General features: G+C 46.5%; 1 protein-coding gene across 1 annotated transcript in view; it reads right to left on the bottom strand.

The window, feature by feature from the left end:
- CROCC2 (ciliary rootlet coiled-coil, rootletin family member 2) overlaps positions 1 to 27,012 on the bottom strand; it is a 1,620,686-nt gene that overhangs the window by 983,289 nt on the left and 610,385 nt on the right. Inside the window, exon 16 of the mRNA XM_086944022.1 lies at positions 25,558 to 25,704. Coding sequence (XP_086800148.1) covers positions 25,558 to 25,704 — 147 coding nt within the window. The remainder of the gene's footprint in view (positions 1 to 25,557; positions 25,705 to 27,012) is intronic.

The following is a 27,012-nucleotide window of genomic DNA, read 5'->3' as shown; positions in this document are numbered from 1 at the left end:
CTCTCCTCTCTCCCCACTCTATCCTCTCTCATCACTCTCACCACTCTCCCCTTTCACAACTCTCCTCTCTCTCCTCACTCTTCTCCTCTCTACCTCCCCCCTCTCTCCTCACTCTCCCATCTCACCTCTCTCTCTTCTACCCTGCCCTCTCTCCCACCCCTCCCCTCTTCCCTCTCTCCTCACTCTCCCCTCCACCCTCTCTCCTCACTCCCCCTCTCCCCTTCCTCTCTCCACTCCCTCTATCCTCACTCTCCCCTCTCTCCTCACTCTTCCCTCTCCCCTCTTTTCACTCTCCCCTCTTTTTACTCTCCCCTCTTTTCACTCTCCCCTCTCCTCACTCTCCCCTCTTCTCACTCTCCCCTCTCCTCACTCTCCCCTCTCCTCACTCTCCCCTCCCCTCCATCTCCCCTCTCCCACTCTATCTATTGCCCTCACTCTATCTATCGCCCTCACTCTATCTATCGCCCTCACTCTGTTCTCTTCTCTTCTCTCATGCTGATATGCTGCTCTCTTCAACCGTGCCTCCTTCTCTAACTCCCTGTTCTCTTCTCTTTTCCTGTGGTGATCTGCTGTTCTCTTCTATCCCACCCCTTTCTTTAACTCCCTGTTCTCTTTTGCTGTGCTGATCTGCTGCTTTCTTCCACCCCACCTCCTTCTTTAACTCCCAGTTCTCTTCTCCTGTGCTGATCTGCTGCTCTCTTCCACCCGCCTCCTTCTTTAACTCCCTGTTCTCTTTTGCTGTGCTGATCTGCTGCTCTCTTCCACCCACCTCCTTCTCTAATTCCCTGTTCTCTTCTATTCTCCCATACTGATCTGCTGCTCTCTTGCACCGCCTCCCTCTCTAGCTCCCTGTTCTCTTCTCTTCTCCTGTGCCGATCTGCTGTTCTCTTCCACCTGCCTCCTTCTTTAACTCCCTGTTCTCTTCTGCTGTGCTGATCTGCTGCTCTCTTCCACATACATCCTTCTGTAACGGCACACACATACATACAACCACGCACACACACATACAACCACACACACAACCACACAAACACACACAACCACACACAACCACGCACACAACCCCACACACAAACATCACCCCACACACAAACACACATCACCCCACACATCACCCCATACATCACCCCACACATCACCCCACACACAACCACACGCACAACCACACGCACAAGCTCAACCACACGCTCAACCAAACGCTCCAGCACACGCTCAACCACACACACACACACACACAACCACACCCAACCACACACACAGCCACACATACAACCACACACACAATCATACACAAACACACAACCACACACACCACACACACAACCACACACACATACAACCACACATACACACAGCCACACACACACAACCACACGCACACAACCACACGCACACAACCACACGCACAACCACACGCTCAACCACACGCTCAACCACACGCTCAACCACACGCTCAACACACACAACCACAACCATACACACAACCACACACAACCACACACCCAACCACACATACAACCACACACACACACAACCACACACACAACCACACACACAACCACACACACACAATCACGCACATCTATCTATCACCCTCACTCTATCTATCGCCCTCACTCTATCTATCGCCCTCACTCTATCGCCCTCACTCTATCTATCGCCCTCACTCTGTCTATCTTTCGCCCTCACTCTATCTATCTATCGCCCTCACTCTATCTATCGCCCTCACTCTATCTATCTATCGCCCTCACTCTGTCTATCTATCGCCCTCACTCTATCCATCTATCGCCCTCACTCTATCGATCTATCGCCCTCACTCTATCTATCTATCGCCCTCACTCTATCTATCTATCGCCCTCACTCTATCTTTCTATCGCGCTCACTCTATCTATCGCCCTCACTCTATCTATCGCCCTCCCTCTAGCTATCTTTCGCCCTCCCTCTAGCTATCTTTCGCCCTCCCTCTAGCTATCTTTCACCCTCCCTCTAGCTATCTTTCGCCCTCACTCTATCTATCGCCCTCACTCTATCTATCGCCCTCACTCTATCTATCTATCGCCCTCACTCTATCTATCTATCCCCCTCACTCTATCTATCTATCGCCCTCACTCTATCCATCTATCGCCCTCACTCTATCCATCTATCGCCCTCACTCTATTGATCTATCGCCCTCACTCTATCTATCTATCGCCCTCACTCTATCTATCTATCGCCCTCACTCTATCGCCCTCCCTCTAGCTATCTTTCGCCCTCCCTCTATTTTTCACCCTCCCTCTAGCTATCTTTCGCCCTCCCTCTATTTATCGCCCTCACTCTATCTATCTATCGCCCTCACTCTATCTATCTATCGCCCTCACTCTATCTATCTTTCGCCCTCCCTCTAGCTATCTTTCGCCCTCCCTCTAGCTATCTTTCGCCCTCCCTCTAGCTATCTATCGCCCTCACTCTATCTATCGCACCACCACGGCATCACTCAGGGGCACCACAACATCACTATGCGCTACCACAGCATCACTGAACGCCGCAGCCTCACTCGTCGCCACCACAACATCACTCAGCGCCACCAAGTATCAATCTGTGCAACCATTCAACAATAACTGGTTCAAATATTTTCTCTCAATGTTTCAAGCTTTATTACAAATGTCACAAAAAGATGTTAATATTTCACTTCTGTTCTTGGATTTTCGTCACAATAAAATACACTGAACATAATCTTCACAAAAGTTATTTACAAAAGTTTAAGCTATTGCCATTATAAATTACAATAACTTTTATTTAAGTATTAATTATTTAAAAAAATTAAAAGCCATTGTTATTTGTAATATCAATACATCTAAGTCACGTAAATACAAAACATGTTGCATTACAAATGCTATAGGTGTCACATTTGCAAAAGATAAAAGTATTGGCATTGTAAATGACAAAGCTATTAATTTCGCTATTTTCAAAACCAACACATAAATAAAAAATGTGTCATTTACAAGACCAATATCTCAAACTTTTCTAATGCGAGACCTATTGCATTGCAAATGCTTGTTTCAGAAGGCACTGACAGCACATCAACTCTATCTACAAATCTTTCTGAACAATTTGAATAACACAGAACATATACACTTGTAGGAATTTAATGATCCAGATGATGACTGAATACCTAAAAGAGGACGTCATTCTGGTGTGTCTCTGTGAGAAGTTGGCCTGGTATATGATGTTCACTATTCTAGTGAGCACCTTGTACCAGTCCAAACAACCCTTATGGTGATTGGTTGTAAGTCAACCTTATAGACCAGCTATCTTAGGGGTAGCATGGACAAAAGCAGTCTTAGGCTAAACTCAAGAGGGCATGTGAAGCCAGATGTTTTACCATATGCAAACCTTTTAATACCAAATGAAAGGACACCACACAAGTTATATATTATAAAATATATGTATTTATTATTAGAATAATCCTCTGTACTCTTTATGAGGGCAGAAGCTCAAGCGTTTAAACAAAAGAGCTTTATATCATACAAAGGTTGCACATATATGGATAGGTCGGGTGGCCCGGGTGGCCCGTAAAACCATATACTAAAATAGTGGTATAAAAACCACATCACGAACAATGGTAAGGCCTAGGGCCTTGGGAATCGCTGGGGCTACACTGGACTAACAGAAGTTAGGACGTGGGAGGCCCACAGGATGCGGGTGCAGTTTCTAAATGCACACGTGTGCACCAATACAAGTCAATGGTGCGTAAAAGTTAGAAAGTTGCAGATTTGGAAGTCTTCCGACTGGACTAGAACTTAACCACTTAAAACTAGGACACTAGAGGTGTAAACCACTACATGAGCACCGGAGTACTCGCGTTACCTCACCCACAGGAAGCGGGTGCATAGGTGTCAAAGTGCGTTGGGTTTCTTCGTGGAGTTCTATGGAGCCTGGAGGAAAAGATGCTGCAGGCGACCAGGAGAAGAGTCCGGTTGGATCCAAGGGTGTATCGAAGATGAAGAGTACCTGAAAGCAGAGGGGACAGAGTCTGGGTCACTAGCCAGTGACCAGGAAGGAACCAGGAAGGAACCAGGCGATGTCGGGTTGCGATCAGGTGATGTCGTGAAGCTTGTCTCCGCTGCCAAGTGGACTAGGAGGTATCGACGATGACCAGGCGGTGGACACAGACTGTCCCACGAAGGCTCTCGCTGTCGGCGGTGTTGGTTCTCAATTCGGAGTCAACAGGACTTGGCAAATGCAACCCACGCAGGAATCGAAGATGGCTTCTGGATCAGACCAGCAAGGTCTGATGGGCTGCTCCTTTTCAGGGGAGCGAGGGCCAGTCTGGAGCAACCAGACCAGCAGTGAAAATTCAAAGGTTCGTCGTCACAGAGGCCACTAGCCAACGGGCAAGTGACCGGACAGACGCGTCAAGCAGGAAAATGCAAAAGGGCCCCACGCAGCACTCGGTGAGTGTGGAGAGGTGATCTTCGGTGCAAAAGCTGCTAGAGGCTGGGGCTTCTCAATCCCCAATGCACAGCTTCGATGGTGCCTCGGGAGCTGCACGGGAAGCACTTTGCTGGCTTTCCAAGATGGCCGGTCCCACGTCTCGCGTTGCCTCCACGGGTCTCAGCTTTGCTGTGGCTGTGGATCGGGCTGTTGGATGTCTGGAAGTCCGGTTCTTGTTGGTCTCTGTAATTCGAGCTCCGGCGGGAACAACGACAAAGAAAACATTTGAGCGCTGATGGTGCCTGCTTGTGCAGGGTGGTCACTCCTTGACCACAAGGGAGATTCTTCAGTCTTCTACGTCGAGTAGTGTTAGACCTGGCATCTTTGGCGTGGTTTCCCCCTATCTTTTTGCCCCTACCTCCTGTATCTTTTATGCTGTGCTGGATTTCGTTTTTGCTGGTTTAGATGCTTTGGACACTCTGCCACTGCTGATCAGTGCCAGAGTGTAAGTGCTCCCTATGTAAATTGTTATTCTGATTGGATATACATGTTTGGCATATTTGTATCACCATGAAGTCCCTAGTAAAGTGCACTGGGTGTGCCAGGGCTGGTGATGACAAATGCTACTAGTGGGCCTGCAGCACTGATTGTGCCACCCACATGAGTAGCCCTAAAATGGTGTCTCAGGCCTGCCACTGCAGTGCCTGTATGCAGTTTAGAAACTGCCATGTCCTTCTGGTCAGTGTCCCCACTGACCAGGCCTAACCCTTCCCTTTTTATGCACATTGGTCACCCCTATGGAAGGCCCAAGGTACCGCCCTGGGCAGGGTGCAGTGTATGTGAAAGGTAGAACATGTACTGTTGCAGGTAACATGTTCTGGTGGCGAATTACAGCCATTTTCGTTTTTCACTATTGTAAGGCTATCTTGCTCCATATATTAACATGGGGGATGCTGGCTACAGTGGCTTCCAGCATTTCTTCTGATATGAACAAGATAGGACATAAGTATCTAGAATCCCTGAACTCAGAATTTAATAACACATCTTTTAGGAAAGGTTGTTTTTAAAGCCTGTGTTTGAGAACAGCACTTTTAGAAAGTTGCTGTTCTCTTGTCTCACCTTTCTGTGTGCCTTGGCCTGTTTGTGGATTGACTGTCTGGTTTGAGAGTGACAGGGGCTGGGGATTCCCCAGGAGGCTGGCTAAGTCAGCCCTAGGCTGAATGACTGCATTTGCAACTGGAGTGGTGGGAGGAGTTAGCACCTGGGCCTGACTAGGGCTGTGCCTGCCATCCACAATGCTGGCTCCACCTTCTGCTGGGCGGCTGACGACCCTGCCCCTCACTCTGAAAGGAAAGGAGCAGCCAGGAAAACAAAGTACTCAAGAGACACCCAGAACTGGTTCAGACCGGGCTCATGGTCCACTTGCACAAAGAGAACAAAGACTTTTAGGGATATAAGAACAGGACCCCTGACAAAAGAAAATTAGATCATCCTGGAATCAAGAAGGAACCTCTGCCAAGGAGAAAGCTGACTCTGAAGAAGGAAGACTGTCCTGCTGTTGCTCTGCTGGACTGACCTGCTGTTGCTTTGCTGCCAAGGAGAGGGGAAGGACTTTGCTAGTGTGCTGTGTCCCTTGTCTTGAGGGAATCTCCAAGGGCCTGAGAAGAGCTGGCTCCCTGTTCTGAAGTCCCAAGAACAAACAGACTTCACCCCCAGCTTCCCTGAACTCTGCTGAGAGAGTTCTGTCCTTCCTAGAGTGCTTGATCCGGTTGTGGGGCCTCTGAAAGTTGTACCTGTGCTGGGAAGCTTGAAACTAAGCTTGAGAGACTTTTGCAATTAAAAAGTGTTGCATCGCTCGCTTGCGGAGCGCATCCCCGACAGTGCGAGAAGATTCCCGCCGCTAGGAAGGTCGAGATCATCGCAGCGCCTGACGCCGCTGCCAGAGCCGTCGCATCCTTCGTTTGCGGGACGCACCAGACCGGTGCAGCAAAGTCTAACATCGCTTCGAGTGTCGTCACAGAGCCTGTCGTTGCTGGGTGAGATCGCCGCACTGCTTGCTTGCGGACCGCATCACGTCGCTGCGAGTGTCGTCGCAGAAACCATTGCGTCGAGGAGCTGCGAGAGAGAAGATCGCCGCTGGTCGCGCATCGTCGCCCCGGAGATCGTCGCAACTCCAAAGATCGTTGCATCGTGCCTTTGCGAGAACAAACTTCCTACGGAACCTCCGCACCGGAATCCATACAAGTGGCCTTCCTCCCCATACAGACCGGATTCGTCGCAACACGCCCGCTGCTGCAGCGGGGTTGTCGCATCGCCTCCCCAGGGTCTCAGGAGCAACGCATCGCTTGTTTTCCACCGCACCAGCTTCTGCTTTTGGAACTTTGTCGCAACTAAAAGGTACTGTGAGTAAACGTGATGCAACTGCGAAATTTTCACGCATCTGTGGATTATTCTATCGCAACCTGAAGATTTTAATCGCAAACCTTAAGAACTCTTTTGAAACCATATTCTTGAACTGTGTATGTTGGATTTTTGTCGTTTTGGTGTTTTCACTGTGTTACTCTGAGTGTTGGTACAAATACTTTAAGCATTGCCTCTGGTTAGCCTAGACTGCTCGTGCCAAGCTACCTAGAGGGTGAGCAGGGGTTATCTCAGAGTGTTATCTCCTTGCCCTGACTTGAAGCAAGGGTCCCTATTTGGACAGTGGTACCTACCTCTGCCAACTAGAGACCCCCAGTTCTAACAAGTAGGATGTCGAAGGGTCCAGAGTTTCGTATCAAAGTTTCAGTCAGGATTATCTAAAGTCTATGGACACAGCTCCTACCTTTATTCCAAATCAAGGGTCTGGATTACCTGCTAGGTCCCTCCTACGGGTGGACCCAGGAAGGGGGTGGTTACACCCCTTTCCCTTTGTCCAGTTTCGCGCCAGAGCTGGGGCTGGAGTGCCCCAGCACCAGTTTGAACTGGGCTATGCTTGGGACACCTTGTGTGCCCCAGGCAGTGTCTAGTTTCACTCAGCCCTCCCTGCCCCAATCCACTATTTCCTATCTGGAGTGGTGTTATCACCTCCCTGTGACAGGAAATCTTTTGTACACGCCTCCCTTGCCGGAGTTTGAGTCAGCAGCAGGTGGCCAGACTTGTGTCTGTGGCAGCAGCATCCATTTTGTGATGCTGAGGCTCTGGTTAATTTTAACCGGGATTACTGTCAGCAACATGTCTTCTCCCTCTAGAAGGGTGGAATGCTACCCCAAGGTTCCAAAGCGTATGACAACTTACACGACATGTTTTGATAAAGCCAAACCAAAGATAGCATCTAACCGCGAGGATTATAATGCACTTAAGAGTATATGGTATGGCAATATCCTAGAACAGCTATAAGGACATGGTTCCGAAAGCTGCAGACAGGCTCAGCTCATGCTAGAGCACCATCTCACATAAAACCAAGCACTCTGCCTCCAGGATTGTTAAGGCCTGCCATAGGAGTAACTTATAGGTGCATATATGTCCAGATATAGGTTTAGACATAGGTATATTATATCTAAGCAAGGAGTATTTACACAACCCTGCCCCCGCTGAGTGATCAGCCAGTTGTGTCAGTTTGGATGGCCAGCCAGGGGTGGCAAAAGATATGCTGCAGCCTCTGGTAGGCCTTGGAGGCACCTAGGCCCTGGGTACCTATAGTACACTGTACAGGGGCTCATAAGGTGACCCAATCCCAATTGGAGATGTACCTAAGGTACATGGAGTCCATTTTACAGAGAGAGCAGATAGCCTGGGACCCTGATTAGCAGGATCCCAGGCCAACTAAGTCGAAAACCAGCTAAACACAAGGCAAAACATCTGGAATAACCATAGTCAGGTATCCACCTTCCTACAGTCTCCAAGTAAAAACTATCCCTTGTGTCTTCACAGAAGACAAAGTATAAGGAAAATGATTCAGCTACATAGGTACCACATGCTCAAGACAATGGATGGTCTTGGGCATAAACAATAATCTAGAATACAAAAAGAAAACTTCTACAAGAAATTGAGGACTTTGTAAAACAAATCAGAGAATCTAACTTTATTTTGTTAACAAAAGCAACCCTTAATAAAGTTGATAAAACAATTGTTGAGTTTAATCAAGGCCAATAAGACTAAAAAGTACATTCAAAACTATTTAAAATTGAGAGAAGATATCCATATTTATTGGGCGACTATTACACAACTAGTACTATTCCAGCACTACTCATAACCTCCCCTGCGGACATTATAATAACACAACTTTGTAACCTTCTCTGAGATCTCAGAAGATTCAAGTGACTGCACTGACGCAGGAGAAGGGACCAGTGGGTCACCAATAGTAATGGGACAAAAGGATATTTTGGAGAGTGGTCTATACCGTCCACCCCAGGGAAATCAACGGAGACGAAAAGGACAGTGGTGGTACAGCAATACCCCAGGGGACAGAAACACACAACAAATATTAGCAATGGGACCTAGCACAGGAATAACAAATGGACAAACTGTTCCCATATTCAATCTCTCATCACAGACTATTTACAAATGAGTTTACTGTGTTGAGTAAAGGTCTTTTCCCCATTCCCATGGAAAGAAGCAACTTCCTAGACTAGAAACTGAACCCCTAAGGTTTTTTTTGTAAAACTCGCCTAAGAGCTTTTTTTGAGGTACATAAGCCTTTCCCCAGCACAGATGCAACTAGGTAACACCCTCGTCCACTTTTTCCTATCCATCGAGCAGCATTCCTACAGAAGTACTAACTTTCAAGAAATTAGCCCTTAAAGTGGTAGCTATCCTCCAACAGAAAAACATATTAACACCATACAACATCCATTTACAGGAAGGCTCAGCGCTCAGCCGACTCAAAGAGAACATAACTTTGATAATCAAACCTACCAACAGTAGAGGCGGAGTAGTGTACAAGACAGACAAATACAAGTCTGAAATTGAACGACAACTGTCCAACAATGTATACTGTGCCAGACTCAATAGCGATCCCACTAAGTGCAGACTTACTTTGTAAGCCAAAGAGGCAGGATATCTTAGCAAAAATGAATACACAAATAATAATGCGAAAAATCTGAGAATTTCAGCTAGATACACACTCCCAAAATCCACGAAAATCAGGATGCCCAACCGGGAAGACCAATCGTATCAAGTTGTGGGGTGGGGGGTCCCATTCTTGAACCCATAGGCCAGTATGTGAACTTTTTTATTAAAAGTTCCTCTGCTAAGACACAGTGCTGCATACAAGACAGTACAGTACGTTTTTTATAAACCCGATTGAAGACACCCCATTTGACCATTCGGACTGTATACTTATCACAATGGACATTGAAGCCCTTTATGCAAATATTCCACAGACAGATCCTATGAATGTGATCAGTGATCTCCTGAATACAAGACCGACAGCCCACCAAGTACCTACCTCATTTATAATTATCCTATTTAATCTGGTATTAACCAAATCTCCAGTTTAGCAATACATTTTTCCTTCGAACCAAAGTGACATCCATAGGGGATGTTTTTGCTCCAAAGTTTGCCATTTTTGTGCATGGATTATCTTAAAACCACTACCATTTTGGCACCTTCAAATTTCCTCACAAACCAGATCATTTTCTGGAAACGTTGCACATATTATAATGTTATCATTTGGAAAGGTTCTATCTCAGACCTCAATCAATTCCAAAATTGCCTAAACCAGAATTGCATTGGCTCAAAGTTTACCATGCACAATGACAATACTGACATTTATTTTCTGGATTTACTGATTAGGGCGTTTAATGGCCTCCTCTACACCAGCTTCTATCGCAAATCCACTAAGAGAAACACTATTAAATTACTCGAGCTTCCCCCCTCAGGCCCTGAAAAACTGTTTACAAAGTAACCAGTTTTCAGTATTAGAAGTAACTGCAAACTAAAGAATGATTTTCTTTAGATTAAGATGAAATATTCACTCACTGCTAAATTATTCAAAATAGACTACCCTATACCATTGGTTACCTGCTCAATTAAGACTCTAATGACATCAAAACAAAAAGAAAAAAATTAAAGACTTGATTTTGTGACTACTTTTTCAACAGGATCATCCACTTTTGTTAGCAAATGTTTAGTAAGTTTATTTCATCAACAACATGCTCATTTACATAGAAAAATATCGCATAATATACAATATTACATTAGATTAAAAAAAGAACAAAACAAAATAAGAATTACATCATCATCATGATTTTAAACATCATTAGAGAGTAGGATAATACAATTATTTACTGGTGTGAGATGCTTTAAAACTTTAAAAACACCTAAACTAGACATAAACAAGCATTTACAATGCAATGGTCTCGGCATTATTAAAGGTAGAGCTATTGGCATTGCTCATGACTTTTTTTTTTTAAATCATAAATAAATGGCATTGTCATTTACAATGCCAATAGCTTAATCGTTAAATAAATGGCATTGTCATTTACAATGCCAATAGCTTAATCGCTCGCAAATGCATGACCTATTGCATTTACACCCACAGAGCCACACACACAAAGCCACCCACACACACATACAGAGCCACCCACACAGAGCCACCCACATAGAGCCACCTACACAGAGCCACCCTCACACAGACAGAGCCACCCACACATAGAGCCACCTACAAAAAAGCTATCCACACAGAGCCACACACCCCCAGCCACACACACACACCAGGGGGCAGGAGAACAAGCACAGCCAGGGGGCATGGAAGCAAGCACAGCCAGGGGGGCAGGAGAGCAAGCACAGCCAGGGGGGCAGGAGAGCAAGCACAGCCAGGGGGGCAGGAGAGCAAGCACAGCCAGGGGGGCAGTAGAACCAGGGGGCAGGGGAGCAAGCACAGCCAGGGGGCAGGGGAGCAAGCACAGCCAGGGGGCATGGGAGCAAGCACAGCCAGGGGGCAGGAGAACAAGCACAGCCAGGTGGCAGGAGAGCAAGCACAGCCAGGGGGCAGGAGAGCAAGCACAGCCTGGGGGCAGGAGAGCAAGCACAGCCTGGGGGCAGGAGAGCAAGCACAGCCTGGGGGCAGGAGAGCAAGCACAGCCAGGGGGGCAGGGGAGCAAGCACAGCTAGGGGGCAGGGGAGCAAGCACAGCCAGGGGGCAGGGGAGCAAGCACAGCCAGGGGGCAGGGGAGCAAGCACAGCCAGGGGGCAGGGGAGCAAGCACAGCCAGGGGGCAGGGGAGCAAGCACAGCCAGGGGGCAGGAGAGCAAGCACAGCCTGTGGGCAGGAGAGCAAGCACAGCCTGGGGGCAGGAGAGCAAGCACAGCCAGGGGGGCAGCGTCCCAGATATTGACTCATACTATATGTTGCATGTCACCGTTATTCATTGATATATAATCCCAGTTCATCTCTGTACATTGATACGTAGGACGGCTCACCTTCATTTATTGAAATGTAATCCCAGTTCATCTCTGTACATTGATACATAGGACATCTCACCTTCATTCTTCAAAAACGCAGTCTCAGCTCCCCTCTATGCCTTGATATGTTGCACCAGCATATCTTGCTAAATTATTATGCCAGTTTTCCACCAGTTCTCACTGTACATTGATATGCATAATTAGTTCACTTCTATATCCAGATATGTAGCACCAGTTTACCACTATACTTTGATATGCTTCGTTCAATTACTTTTATATCTTGATTTACATCATTGGCTCCTCTCTATGTCTTATTATTATTTAATACCAGCTCATCTGTGTACCTTGTTTATTAATAGCACCCAATTACTGTTCTTGAATATGTAATGTTATGTAATGTGTGTACATTGCTGTATAATACTAGCTCACCTCGGTGCTTTAGAAAGTTGCATCGGTTCAGCTCCCTTCCTTAATAGATAATACACGTTCACTTGTGTATGCTAACATGTAGCACAGTAAATCACCTCCGTGGCTGGTGTGTTGCACATCTCTGTACCTTGACAAGTAGCACAAACTCTGTACTTGATAAGATACATCAGCTCATCACTGGGCTATAACGTTACCCCAGACCACCTTTGTACTGTTACAGGAGCTCTCCTTTGCACCTCATATGTTGCACTAGCTCGCCTCCATAAGTAACAGTGTCAGACACATATAAGGGAAAAGATGAGAAATCAGTGAGTACGAGATTACATAACGTAGATTCAAATGCCAGTGTTTTTTTCCGGATAAATACTAAGACGATATTTTCGAAATAGTAAATTGTGTTTTTTGGCACGGCAAGTATTTTTTTAGGTTTTAGTACAATTTCATGTTTGCTTATATTTTGTTTGCTGTTTTTTGGCCATGTTCTTTTATGTACATGACCAAATGCTAGCCTGGTCCGCGAGGCTTACGTGGGCCAGAGCTTCCGGAAGCCTGGTGGGCTCTGGCATCGTGATATGTCACCCTGTCCAACCAGCATGCCTCAGAAATATCTGCTCCACTTCGAGAGCTCGCTCATGGGGAAAATTGCGCGCCACCTGTTCAGTGGAGGTGAAGGTTGTGGTAAAAGGTGCTGCCTCCATGTGCTGCGTAGTAGATCTTATACAGAAGAGGACACTGTCCAGTGCTTCTGTATGCGAACTGGATTTTCAGAGGCCTGACACGGTAAAAGGAGCAGCTTTAATTATCCACACCTTAGAGGCGTGGAATCCCGTTTCCAGAAACTCTGAATACCCAGGTAGTGAGTGGCCCAGCCATAGTAGGCGAGAAGGTGCAAAATACCCGTGAGCAGTGATGTTCTGAGGCTGTGTGGTCCGTGCAGTGAAACTCGAGGATGGACATGCCCCGAGAGGCTCCGTATCCTGCGCAGTGAGATGCAAAGGTACCCCTGCCTTGAAATGCTCTGTATCCCGTGCAGTGAGACGCAAGAACAGACGTTTTTGTATCCCTCGTAGTGATGCAGTGATTCTGTCCACTCCGTGCAGTGAGACTCAAGGATAGACATGCTTTGAAAGACTCTGTATCCCATGCAGTGGTGCAGTGGTGCAGTGAGACGCAAAGATAGACCTGCCTCGCGACGCTGTGTATCCTGTGCAGTGAGACGAAAGAACAGGCATCCCTTGGGATGCTCTGCATCATGTGCAGTGATGACACTGAATCCCGAAGTCCCTTGAGATACCTCGCATTCCTCCTCCGCAGTCCTCTGCACTGTTAGTTTTCCTGCCCCGGGTCTGTTTCGCGCCCTCCAGAGCTCTAATGAGGATTACTGGGGTGTCATGTGTGAGCGAGCCAGGGGCTGCAGATGTGATCAACTCCGCGCAGTGGGGGGGCAAGGACGAGAATTATCGCACTGACTGCAATATTTTTTTTATTTTTTTTTACTTCTCAAAATATTTTTATTAAGACATTGCTGCAAAAGAATGCTGAAGAGGAAACAGGCACATGCATTTTTATGGATTAACTTTACCACGAATGAAGATTGCGGATTCGCACAAGGTTGAAAACCAAAGAAACCCTGTAGTTTCACCAGCACCGCAGCAAACCCTTTTGATGGAGAACCATGGAGTCACGATGTCTGGAGGCAGGCAGTCAAGCTAGCATGAGGTAGCGCAACATTGCATGAAGTGGTCATCTGTTACATAATCTGGTGCTACTAATCATGATAGGTCAATTTATTACGAACAAGATGTCTGACATTTACAGATCACAGGCCTTCATCTCGCTCTGCTCGAAGCTCCAAGTGACCAATGCAAAACAGCCCTCTAGGCTTTCACTTTAAAAGGAATCACCCCTTTAGGCAGCGTTTGTCAAACCAGCGGCATATAAAAGGACAAATTCAAAACGGCACATATGAACCAGAATTGTTACTCAGATCAGTCTTTGAAAAACTAATGTAAACAGGTTTCATTGAACTGGACTTGCATATCTGGATACAAAAGCGAACACAGAATAAATCTTCTCGAATATAAAATAATTTTGGTTATGGATAAACCCCCATTCTGTCCTATCACCATCATATGATGAAAAATATCCTGGTATATGTACAGCAAGTATTTGATTACCAAAAATAGGTGGATGACTATCCTCAAGCAGTTAGTAATGTAGTGACAACAGTTAAAAATGTATCCGCTATACCAAAATACATGCAAACTTCAGTAACAAAGTAAAAAAAAAGAAAAACCCTCCGACTTCTGGCTTCGTGTCTTATCATGGTCAGGCATCACAGCAGCAGTATGACTGTTAAAGGCACATACAACTCCAGCTGCAGAGCAGCGTGTTTGGGTGCATGCTTAAATAGGCATGTCAACATCAGCAGCATTGGGATTTGCCGGTCTGTTTCGCGCCCTCCGGAGCTCTAATGAGGATTACTGGGGTGTCATGTGTGAGCGAGCCAGGGGCTGCAGATGTGATCAACCCCGCGCAGTGTGGGGGAGGGGGGGGGGGGGTGAGGGGACGAGAATTATCGCACGGAGGGAGGGCGAGAGACCTGGAAAGAGGGAGGGCTAAAAAGGAATGAGAGAGGGAGACCAGGGGCATGTATTTAGTCCGATCTGTAACATTTGACCGTACTTTTCTTTCCAACTCGTTAGTCCCATGCCCGGGTTTGCGTGCTAAAATGACCACTTCATGATGGCTTCGAATGTGGACCCTCTGGTCACGTCAAAAACGACAAAGGCACCTACTGCTTATTTGTAGTACGCTCGTGTCATATTGCCAAACCTTTCCTGTCCTGCGATGTCCCACAGCTGCAGACGCAACATGGTCCGTCCTGCTGTCCCAGCTGATCACCTTCAGGGCGAAGTCGACGCCGATGGTAGCGCGGTAGTGCTGCGAGAAGAGCTGGTGCACATAGCGCTTGATGATGCTGGTCTTGCCCACGCCCAGCTCTCCGATCACCAGCACCTTGAAGAGGTACCCGCGGCGCTCTGAGGGCGCCGGGGACCCGCCAGCGGCTGAAGCAACCTCGTCACCGCTGCTCGGGGTGGACATGCCCGCTGCAAGGCGACCCCGGGGGGCGGCGGCAAAGGAGGAAGTTACACGGAGAGCGGGAGGGGGGCGGGAAACAGACAGGGGAAAGAAGGCACGGAGGGAAACAAACAAAATACACGGAGAGCGGGAGGGGGGCGGGAAACAGATAGGGGGAAGAAGGCACGGAGGGAAACAGACACGATCTTACCTTCACTGCGAAGGATAGAAAATGGCGGCTACAAGCTTCCGATTTTGAGGATTTGGGGGCGTGGTTTTGCTGTCCTGAGTGACGGACGACGTCACAGGGCTAAAGAATGCAAAAAATCATGCCCCCAAATCCGAAAAAGACTGGGCTTCTTTGGAGGGATGTCTCTCTCCTCCAATGGCTGGCCTTCGTTTAGGAAGCCAGCCAATGAAGGAGAGACAGGGCAGGGAGGCGGGACCTTCTGCGCTACTGAGAGTCATTAAATCTCAGACCTAAGTCTGCGCAAGCGCAGCCTTTTAGGCCTTCGACCTAAAAATACGCCAGCATTCACAAGACAATTCATAAACATCGTTATATACTGCAGTCTCTCTTTGTAACCTTGGAGCATACAATTCCACTGTATTTTAGACTTATGCACAGAGATATTATTTATCCAACTTAGACCTTTGCCACCAAGTATAAAGCAAATATCTTGGTAGCATAACACAAGCTACCTTGTTGTATCTGATCTGAATACACATAGTGCATCTGCGGGATGTGCGAACAACAACAGATGACATGCCGAGATAATCCATATTTCCTTGAAGTAGCATAGGACAGAAGAAGATAAAGTGTTCTATAGTTTCTGGGCTAGAGCCACACAAAAGGCACAATGAAATTACAGTAACATTTGCCCAGCTGCATTTGATAGCATTCAATGGGAGAACCCCAATCCTAAATTGTATATAAAGTGCTTGTGCCTGAGGGGGTTCAACATCATCCATATAATTACCAAACTTAAAACAATTTTTATTATTTAAGAATCTAGTGGTTAAAGTGCCAAGTAACCTAGTATTAGTGCAAGAAGAGTCAATAAAATCCCAGTACCTTTTTTTTAAGCTGGGGAATCTTTTTTTTTTAGTAATGGACTGCGGATCATCCCACATAATTCCCAACCCCAATTTAGAAAGCCACTGTCTGACCTTTTTAAACCGGACCAATCCCCCTGTCTGACTTTCGAGAATTCATATTTCTTCCACTGCGTCCTTTACTGGGATCTAGTATTACCGGTCCAGAGTCTTCACCAGAATATAAGCACCTTAAGGACAGCTGTGTGGTGATAGACTTTAGACAAAGATCAAGGAGTACTGGTAATAATGGCGTGTTCATTGGGAGATTAAGGATGGATCTTAAGAATTTATTTTCTGCAACTTCTAACTGATTCAGGTGCTCCAGCCCCCACTATTCCGCCCCATAAAGGACCACGCTGAACCCTTTGGCCCAATGTATTTCTAAGGTGGGAGAAATTGGGCGGAAGGCTGATCGTTTGACTCTCTTTCCTATTGCACAGTCCACATGCTGAAGTATGAGAATGCTCGTCTGAATTTGGGGAGTCCATGCCATGTTATCGCTAATTCTAACTTCCAAGTAATCAAAGACCTTAACCTGCTCTAATAGTTTTGAGCCCAACCTCAGTTTCCCCTTAGTGGATTTATAAGGATTAAAAACCATAAACTTTGTTTTAGAGCAGTTTATTTCATGGCCCCAATCCTTGCATGCTGATGCAAACTTAGTTAAAACTTTCTGAATGCCCATTGGGGTTTTAGAGATGAGCAGCTTGTCATCTACAAATAAAAGAGAGGGAATTAATTTGCCAGCTAATTTTGACGGGTCGCCTCCACAGTCGTAAAGATCAATAATGAGCCTGTTCATATGCAAGGTATATAGGGTTAGGGCCAAAACACAACTCATGCGCACCTCCTTTGAGACAGATATGTTGTCAGTTAGACTCATGTTGGAGTTCCACCTAACTTTGGCATAATTACCATGACGTCCGCAGACCAAAAGTTGGAACAGGCCACAAGGAAGCCCAAGGTCCCTAAGGGCAACCCAAAGCCTGGTGCGATCTATAGAATCAAATGCTGTTTTGAGACTGACAAACACAACGTACAGGTGGCCATTGGTCGCAACTTCATTCCAAATAAGCAGAAGGAAGCGAAACAGCTGATCTAAAGTACTCATGGAAGCCTTAAAACCAGCCTGCAAGTGGGAGATTATACTGTTTTCCTCTATCCAACAGTGAAGGTGTAACAAAATAATTTTACTAAAGTCTTTCTGGGATACATCTATGAGGCTAATAGGCCTGTGATTTGAAGGATCCCCTTTATTCCCTTTTTTAAATATGGGGATTATTTTGGCACCCTTCAAGGTCGCGGAGATATCTCCCCGTGGTGTGAAGGCATTAAAAACTATATAAAGCAATGGGACCCATATATTGGGCTCGGATCCATATAGATCTCCAGGTAGTCTATCTAGCCCGGGTGCTTTCCCAGTCTGAAGTGAACTAATTGCAGTCACAGTTCCCTCTAAGGAAAAGCAATTTACATTGTCCACTACTGGCTCTATAATGCAATCCCTACTTGTTATTGCTACCTCACCCTCAGGCTCACGGTCCTCTCCTGAATATAATTTCTGAAAATACTCTTCCAAGACATGTGGCTCTATATGAAAGTCATCTTCATTGACCAGCTGGGTTACCCCTTTAGAAAGTAGATGCCGGAATAACTGACAATCCTACAATCTGGATGCCTCAACTAGTGTACGCCAGTTCTCTACCTCCCAGCTGATAGCAAATGTATTAAACTTGGGAATGCAGACAGCCGGCATCCTAATCCTGAACCTCCTATGTTTGCTTACAAAAAGGAAAAAATATGAAAGATAACTTAGTTCCGGTATGCCCCTCACAACGTCCCGCTCCACAGTAATAGCCCATGCACTCTCACTGACTTCTGGGGTTTGCCACATTTAGATCAGAGACAGCTTCAACATAAATACAAGGATGCAAAGGGGAAAACGCATATAAGATAAAATAGTAAGTACTGATCTAGAACAACTTCACAGCTCTAATATGTTGTGAGTGGCATCAAATTGATATCTTAGGATGGGGACTTGGTTTGGAGTCGCAAGATGGTGGACACTCAGTAGAGGACCTCCTGACCGAGACCTGTAATCCTGTATAATCTGGGATGCATCTAGCCCTCTCTGCCTGGCGGATTACACCAGACAGTTAGCAGGGCCCCTGGAGTCTCACCATAAAGAGGGTTGCTGAGCACTGGTGTGGGCAAGGAGAGGTGGGTGTGGCCTGATACTATCACGACAGGAAAATGTGGGGCACAGATGTGTGGGCTGGACTACCCACAGCACTTCCGTGGACACAGATTTCCATCCCCACTCATGCGGTAAGTCTGGCAGGCCGTTTGCTTTGAGCAGGGGGGGCATGAGAGGTTCTACACCATGCCTGTGCAGGTTTCTCTGCAAGGTGGGCCTCCCTGGAGGGATCTGCTCTTTCCTGCACATGCTAAGGCCTGCTATCGTGTTTCTGCTAGTCTGAGGAGCCCCCATAACATGCCGAAGCTGCAGGGCCCCCATGACTGGACAGCCATAGATATAGGCCAGGCTGTATAGGGAACCTGCAACTGTTGGCTTCAGTAAGACCATAAAGACTCTGACCATCACTTTACCCCCACATTCCTTCTCATAACTTGCCTTGCACTGGTGATGGAGTACCCAGTATATTCATTGCTCTGGGCAATACTGCTTGTGACTCCCTAACTTGGATTCACCAGCATTGCATTGCATAGTGGGTGGAAGGGTGGGTATCTGCCCACAGAACTGTGTTTCTAGAGCCTAACTGATCGCCATCTTACACTGCAAGGAGCTGTGACAGTCATAATGGAACATCATCACCCTTAGAAATGGGGAGACCGAAGACTAGGAGTCTCCTGCACCAGCACTGGCCCTGGCGGGATGGCTGATTGCGCTGGGGAAGCAGCCCACTGAGGAACACTACACTGTCAATACATTGGCAGAGCCTGCGACAATGAAACTGGACATAATCCTCTATGAAAAAGCAGAGACCAGGCTTGACCTTGGGGGCAAAGTAGATGCAATGGCACTCGAAGAAGCCTGTTAAGCGAGGATCAACACAAACTCTCAAAACACTAAAATGGCCTTACCAGATCTTGGACTGATGACCTCTAACAAGAAGGTCACTGAATTCGCCAACAGGGTTCACTTCCTGGAAAACAAAATGGCGTGCTGGGGTACTCCTTCTACTCTGCTCCACATGACCTTCATATCAGTTTGGATCGTTTCTTATTCCACCCAGCTACAGAATTATTAGTGACTGATGTAGAATATCTTGGCACGGGCCCACTCTGATACTGAAGCTCACCGAGGGGGTGTCCAGCCAGTCCTCACTTGGAGGCTGCAACCTTCTGCACTGAAAGATCAGGCGTTTCGCAAAAGCACCTGCAAATTTATAAACACTACAGAGTCGAAGACAGTAACACTGCCTTGTGGAGTGGGACACTCTAAAATCAGAAGTACAGGGGCATTATATAAACGTGATCATAAGGGTGAGAGGTACACCGCATCCCAAGCTGCAGCAGAATGAAGACTCCTTACGTGGCATAGAGATGACTGCTGCAGAGGACCAATCAGCTTCTAACTACTTGATCAAAGCACGAAACTGCCATGCTCAGTTATTCGAATCACTACACTGCATAGACTACAAGGAATACCACAGCAAAATACAATCAGAGGAGTATAAGTCAGGACATCTACTGGCGTGGTTGATATGACACAAGTCATCCAATGCACCTTTCACAGGCGCCTACAACTCACCTAATACCCTAGCATACTCCCAAGAAACAGTACACATGGTGTTTTGCACACACTACCATGTGTTGTGTCAACTCAATGGCGAAAAATTCCTTTGCACTGTCACTTTGCCAGAGGTCCCTGCAGTGCAATGGAACATTCAGGATGCCCCGATCATGAAACAAGATATCCGCTGCACCATACAGAATTATCCCACCTTGATGAGCTCCCGATGGAGTTTTAGAAAACATATGAAGAACTGTTGCTCTAGAAGTTGGCTAAGTTGTACAATTCTGCCCTCGCTACCAGACTCTTCCAGTAATCCATGCAAGAGGCGCTCTTGGCTGCCCTCCGTAACTCGGGGCGAGACCCGCATGAGGTCACTTCCTACAGACCATTGGCCATGCTGGGCTGTGGCTATAAGATCCTCTGTAAAATCCTGGTGACGAGATTACTGGAGCTCATGCCAATATTAGTTCATTTTGATCAAAACAGATTCATACCTTGCAGATCCACGTCCTTCAACATATGCAGGTTATATAGGCTCCTCCTAAGTGACATCGCCCCGCAGGACTCACTCTGCCCATTTGGTATTAGACCTAGAGAAGGCCTTTGATATGGTAGACTGGGGTTGCATGTTCACTGTGCTCCGCAAGATGGGTCAGATAAATATAATGTTGGGATTGATCAAATTCCTATACATCAAAGTGATGGCCCCGGTTATATTCAACTAGTTATCTCAAACCACTTTTCTGTAAATCAAGGCACACGCCAGGAGTGGCCACTTTCACTGCTGCTATTTTGTGCTAGCAATTGAACTACAGGCGCATCAACTCCGCAAATAAGGGGGAACCTGGGGCATACCAATTATTGCCAAGATGAACGCCATTTACCTATATGCGGATGATGTCTTGGGGGATGTGGACATGGAGTCTTCAACACTGCTTCAGGACTGGGAGTCAACTGGTCCAAAACCTGCCTGTTGACACTACATCCTACCTGCCCTGCACACAACATAATAGTTGTTATTTACCAGATTAAGTGGGTATAATTCACCTTTCGGTATTTGGGCATTAACATATACCATGCCGTCCAAGACCTCCTGGATGGCAATTTACAAAAGGCAAACTCCTGGCTGCGGGCCCAAATTTTGTCCTGGTGGCTCGCCCGCCAGCAGTACAGGGCGAAGCGGCTCTCTCCAAGATTGTAATGCTGCCATGATTCCTTTATTATTCACCAGTCTGCCAATCTACCAATCCCCACACCACTTAGCATATTCCATACACTGAACACCATGTTAAGGGACTTTATTTGGAACAACGAATGGCCCAGAGTCACCCTAGCTGAGCTTCAACTCCCTACTGACCAGGAGGCCTTGGAGCACCAACTTATGAGCACCATTATCTGGTGACGCAGCTTCAGTGGCCAACTCATTGACTAGTTTGGTTGCCATTTGGAGGACGTGTGCGAGAGGAACAGATAGAGCACCCTCTTCTCCACCAATGAGTTGTTACTTTTGAAATCAGTTTTACCTGAGACTCCTAATAACTTATGACGTATTGCCCACAGCTGCTATCATAGGGCTTGGGGGCCTGCATAAGTGGAACGTCATATGCACCGGAGATTCCCCGAGTTCTATTCATGCCTTCCATGTATCCAAGGGTTGGGGTGTGATAGAGAATAGGGAGAACTCAGGGGGTAAGCTCAACTGGTGACCTGTTACAAGATCCCTTTTGATCTGTTGTACGAACAGACCGGGCTTCTAGCAGGACAGATCTTGATGCACAGGCAGTGGGTTGCAGAACTTAAACACCTTTGAGGAATTGCAGCCTTTGAATTACCTGCACATCTGTTATTCCAAGTCTTGTTTACAATGGTAACAGGCAGGAAACTTGTCTCCTGGATTGCAAAAGCCATACCGAACAAGAATGTTGACCCTTTAGCCACTACACAGCAGAAGTGGGAAACAGATATAGGGCATCTTCTGACTATTAAGTAGTGAAGTAAAGCACTTGCATACCCGCAGTCTTTTGCAATGCACAATTCCGGTACATACAACATAACATCTTACATAAAACTTACTTGATACTGGCTAAGCTTCACACAAATTACCCCACAGCCTTATTAGAATGTCCTCGCTGACGTGCCCCTCAGGCAAATATTCTTCACAGGTTTTGGAACTGCCTGATAGCACAAGCCTTTAGGGCTGAAGTCTGCATGTTTCTTGCCCAGACCACAGTCAGTCAAAATCTAAACTATGTGGGGGGCCGCCTGTTGGGACTTTTTAAACGCCAGAAGATTGGTCAACCATTTGATCCACATGGCCCTTCTTTTAAGCTTGGCACACAATCACGATGAAGTGGCAGGCCCCCCTCTGCCGGTGGTCTCACAGTGGCAAAATACGGTTGTACACTGGTGTGCAGCAGAGTCTGTGTCTCTGCACAGAGAGGAGGTATGGGTTCTCCATAGGGGCCCCACTGCAGCCGCATGAGATCAGCTGGTCCTCACTTTCCACAATGATGCTAGGGAGGATACCAGGTCGCTAAAGCCTGGCCCCTATCCTATACCACACCATACCACCCCTGCACAATAATCTCCTAGCAATCCCTTCCGCAGGCCTTAGACCCCGTCAAGCGAACAATACACCTTCAGGTTGGACGCTTTCGTACTGAGTGTGCCCTCTCGCGGACACTGCAGCAACATATTCACACAACTCATATTGCATGCTCAGGCTCAGTACTGTATTATACGAGTTTAACAGTGTTGTGGTTTATTGCATTTCTTTACCAATCTATTCATGTCTGCTTTGATGCTCCTACGAGGTCTGTCACATCACGCTGTATAAAAACCGAATGCTCAATAAAGCTGATTCAAAAAACAAAAAAATCTATTTTAAAAATGTAATGATCTGCTACACTACAGAGGTTCACACAATGTATACTGGTCCTTTTCTGGATGATTACCAATGCTTTAAGGATATGAAATATAAAAGTTAACAGTGAAAATGCTGAATTATATATGGGTGCTGTCAAACTCAAGAACATCAGCATTCCCTTGCATTGTGAAACCGTAGGCTTACATGCATAATAAACTGTGCCAGCTTTAAAAATGGCATTGTTATAAAGTCTCTTTACAACAGGTATCCTACCACCCTACTTATAATGGTTTGTTGAAACGTTGTCCTCCTGCTCCCGAAGAAACAATCAATGTTATTGTGGACCTTCACACACCCGATGTATGTGTGTGATGCTTCATCATCGAGTCGCGCTCCCGTGCCTAATACCCGGGGTGGGCTCTACCATATTCCAGGGAGCACTTTGAATAATGTTCTAATCTTCACGGGGGTATAAATATTGAAAATACCTAGTGGTCACCACGGTTTCCCTTTAGTTTGGGTACCACTGGTATGATTAAAAATTAGAAATTAATTGCTCGGGCAAATTAAGGGGAGGGTTACAACCCCTGTGCCTTCATAATACGTTAACATGTTACAGCCCTTACTCACGGCTTCTACTGGGTGCCGGGCTTTTATTAGGACTGAATATTAATTAAACCCTGTTACCCATTGTGTGTTAAAGTCACGGTTCAGTCCATGGTGTCGAAGTCACCGTTCAGTCCATGGTGTCGAAGTCTGTCGGAGTCTGGGCCAGATGTACGACAGTTTTTGCGGTCGCAGAGGGTTTCAGACCCCTTCGGCGACCACAAAAAACAAGTTGGCCAGGTACAATTCCTATTATGCGAGTCGCAAATTATTAGCGACTCGCAAAATAGGAATAGCGAGTCGCTATTAGGAAGGGGCGTTCCGAGGGCGACCCTTCCTAAAAGCGAGTCCTCCAGGTATGTATGGCTCTTTTGCGACCGCAATTGCGGTTGCAAAACAGTCGCAGTTTACCACCCTTCTCAGAAGGGTGGTAAAGCACTCGCAAATGGTAAGGGGTCCCTAGGGGACCCCTTTCCCTTCGTGAATGCAGGAGAAAATATTTTTTAAGGGCAGGTAGTACCTGCGCTTTAAAAATGAAACAAAAACGTTTCATTTTTTTCTTTTTTCAATGCATCCCGTTTTCCTTTAAGGAAAACGGGCTGTATTTAAAAAACATAAAACTGCTTTATTGAAAGGCAGTCACAGACATGGTGGTTTACTGACCCGAGCAGGCCACCATTCCTGTGAGGATGGCCATTCCCAATGGGGTCGCAAATTGCGAGTGGCTCATGAATATTGATGAGCCTCGCATTTTGCGACCCCATTGGGAATCGCTAACAGTGTCTCTGACTGTTGTACATTGGATTTAGCCCCTCGCAATTTGCGACTCGCAATGTGTCGCAAATTGCGCGCCGCTAAATCCAATGACCGTACATCTGGCCCCTAGCCTCTTAGGACTCATCACCACGCCAGACACACAACAAGTGTGGCTCACCGGTTAGAGCGGCAAACCCAGAAGCAGAGGTTGGCCCGGGACCAGGGTTCAATTCCCGACGCGGCAGGGTACGGAACCAATGTCAGCTGCCTCGGTGCCTCTCTAACCATGGGTCCCACGCTGCAACTCTGGGCAATAGCTTGCTTAATCTCCACAACGGCCCCCTCGCTGCCGGGGATGCCTGGCTTCACCTTGGGGATGCCCAATAGGGACCATCTCACAGGGAAAGCCAGGACGGGTTCCCCAGCGGTACACAGCGCCAAGAAACCCCAGGGTGAACGTGCGCTCTACAAATTCATACTAACATAACAAACATCAACAAATGAGGCTGGCCTACTTGCCTTTACGGCACTGTGCCCTAGATGGAGAGGCATATACTGGTGCCTGTCTTCAAAGCATAACGGTGCAAAAAGACAAAGAAAAATAAGAAAAAAAGACCTAAAACAAGAAGTTCGTAAATCTCAGCAATTCTGAATGAGTATAACAGGATTGTCTAACTGTAGCACATTCTATCAGTGCATGCATCACCATGCTTGCTCCGTGCATGCCCCCTTTCCACAGAAGATGTGTCCACTCCCTCTAATAGTAGGTCGGGGTCACACTCCAAAGACAGCATGCAATTACTGGCTTCATACCGGCTTGTGGTACACGCCCCGGTAGTCGTACTCTGGCAATATTTTTAGATCGAGTCTTTAATGTCCCTGTATTTCACCAACCCTTTAAAGTTTTATAGAGGTTTAGGAAATCACTGGGGCAAAACTCATCCCCATCCCCATTAACATACTCAAAACTTATCTTTCAATATTACATGCATGTGACATATGTTACAAGTCTAATGTGCTTACGATAATCATTTGCGGTAAAACATCCAATCCCTCTCTTACGTCTTTAACCCCTGCATAATGCTGGCCTCTGCTACTTGTACAGTGTGCGTAGAAAGAGTCGTGTTTCTAAGGAAGGCAGGTCAGGGTGCTTGAAAGATTACCTGTAATATGAGGCGATTCAGGTTGATCTTGTCTTGTGCAAGTCCTTCCGTCAATGCCCCCATCTTAGCCAGGGAGTCCCTAAGAGCAGCCTCTTCAGTCTTCATCCTGTTAATTTCAAGTTCCAGGTCGGAGCTGTTGGCTTCTATCTGATGACGTAGACAAGAATATGTTTAATAATCCACTAGAGCATCCTAACGGTCTAATTTACTGCTGTAAAGTTCTGCCCCTAAATATGCCCACTATTAGTTTGTGAGGCACCTCTTCTTTCCTAGGTTAGAATAGGGTACACTGTTCTGAGGAAAGAATTGAGGAACGGAGAGAGGTTATTAAAGGAGTAAATAAGGAAGGGAAGTACAGAGGGAGAGAAGAGCTCATGCACAGTCAGGGAAGGAGGACATGATAAACAGATGAGAGGAGGAAATGATTTAGAAATGGAATGAAGAAAACGGTGTTGCGCACAAGGAAGGCAGTAAGTGAAAAAAGGGAAGTAGGGTAGGAAGGGAGAGAGTAGGGAGTAAAGAAGAAGCCAAATAAAAGAAGAAGCAATGGAGGGGGAGAGTGCAGGAGTGAGGGGGGCAGGGGATAGAGGTGTTAAAAAGGGAGGAATAAAGGAAAAAGGAAGTGAATTATGAAAGGTTGAAGTGACAACAAAGGAAGAAGGTAATTGTAGAAAGAAAGAAGGGTAGTAAGGGATTACATAATTCTTTTTTTTCATATTTCTTTTATTGTGTTATTAGAAATACAGCCATAAAAGTTATCACTGTCCCTCTCCCACCCCACTCCCCCAACCATGTGAAGGAGCACGCCACAGCAGTTCCACATCATTATCCAGTAACACAGAGTATTGAGACAGTACAAGCAGATTTAGGACTTCAGTATGCAGATAGTCTTCACTTTAAATCTAGTTCAATACATGAATTTACCCTTTTAGAGGCTCTTCGACCTGCTCCTCTACAGGATCCTCCATTTCTTGCTGTAAACGAACCTGTGCCATAGCCCATGCCATCCTACACCTTTGTCCCATGCCAGTATATACTAGTTTGTCACACCCCACATTCGGCACCCACCTATTTTTCATATCCTCCTAGCCATTGGTCTTGTTTAGGCAGTCGGTTGTTATCCATCGCACAGCTATACATTTCTTCGCTAGACTTAACCCCAATTCCAGATTTTTTTCTGCATCTTAAGTGTGTTTGGTCGGGCAACGAAGACCAGCAAGCAGAATTGTCGGCTGACAAAACCTTGATCACTTTCTCCCAGAAATCCCTCACCTCAGTGGACATCCACCACAGGTGTAAAAAAGTTCAACTGTTGTCTTTCCCCGGGTCCAGTACAGGTAGATCAAAAGCCACTGTCATACCTACTACACTATGGTCGCGCCATACAGACGAAAGGACAAATAGATGTTCACAAGCCCCAAACATCTGATAAGAAACAACCTCATAGTCTAAGAG

The sequence above is a fragment of the Lissotriton vulgaris genome, chromosome 11 (genome assembly GCF_964263255.1).
Source record: "Lissotriton vulgaris chromosome 11, aLisVul1.2, whole genome shotgun sequence".
NCBI classification, from domain to species: domain Eukaryota; kingdom Metazoa; phylum Chordata; class Amphibia; order Caudata; family Salamandridae; genus Lissotriton; species Lissotriton vulgaris.
Note: the sequence above shows the minus strand (reverse complement) of the source record. Positions and strands in the feature narration are given on the sequence as shown.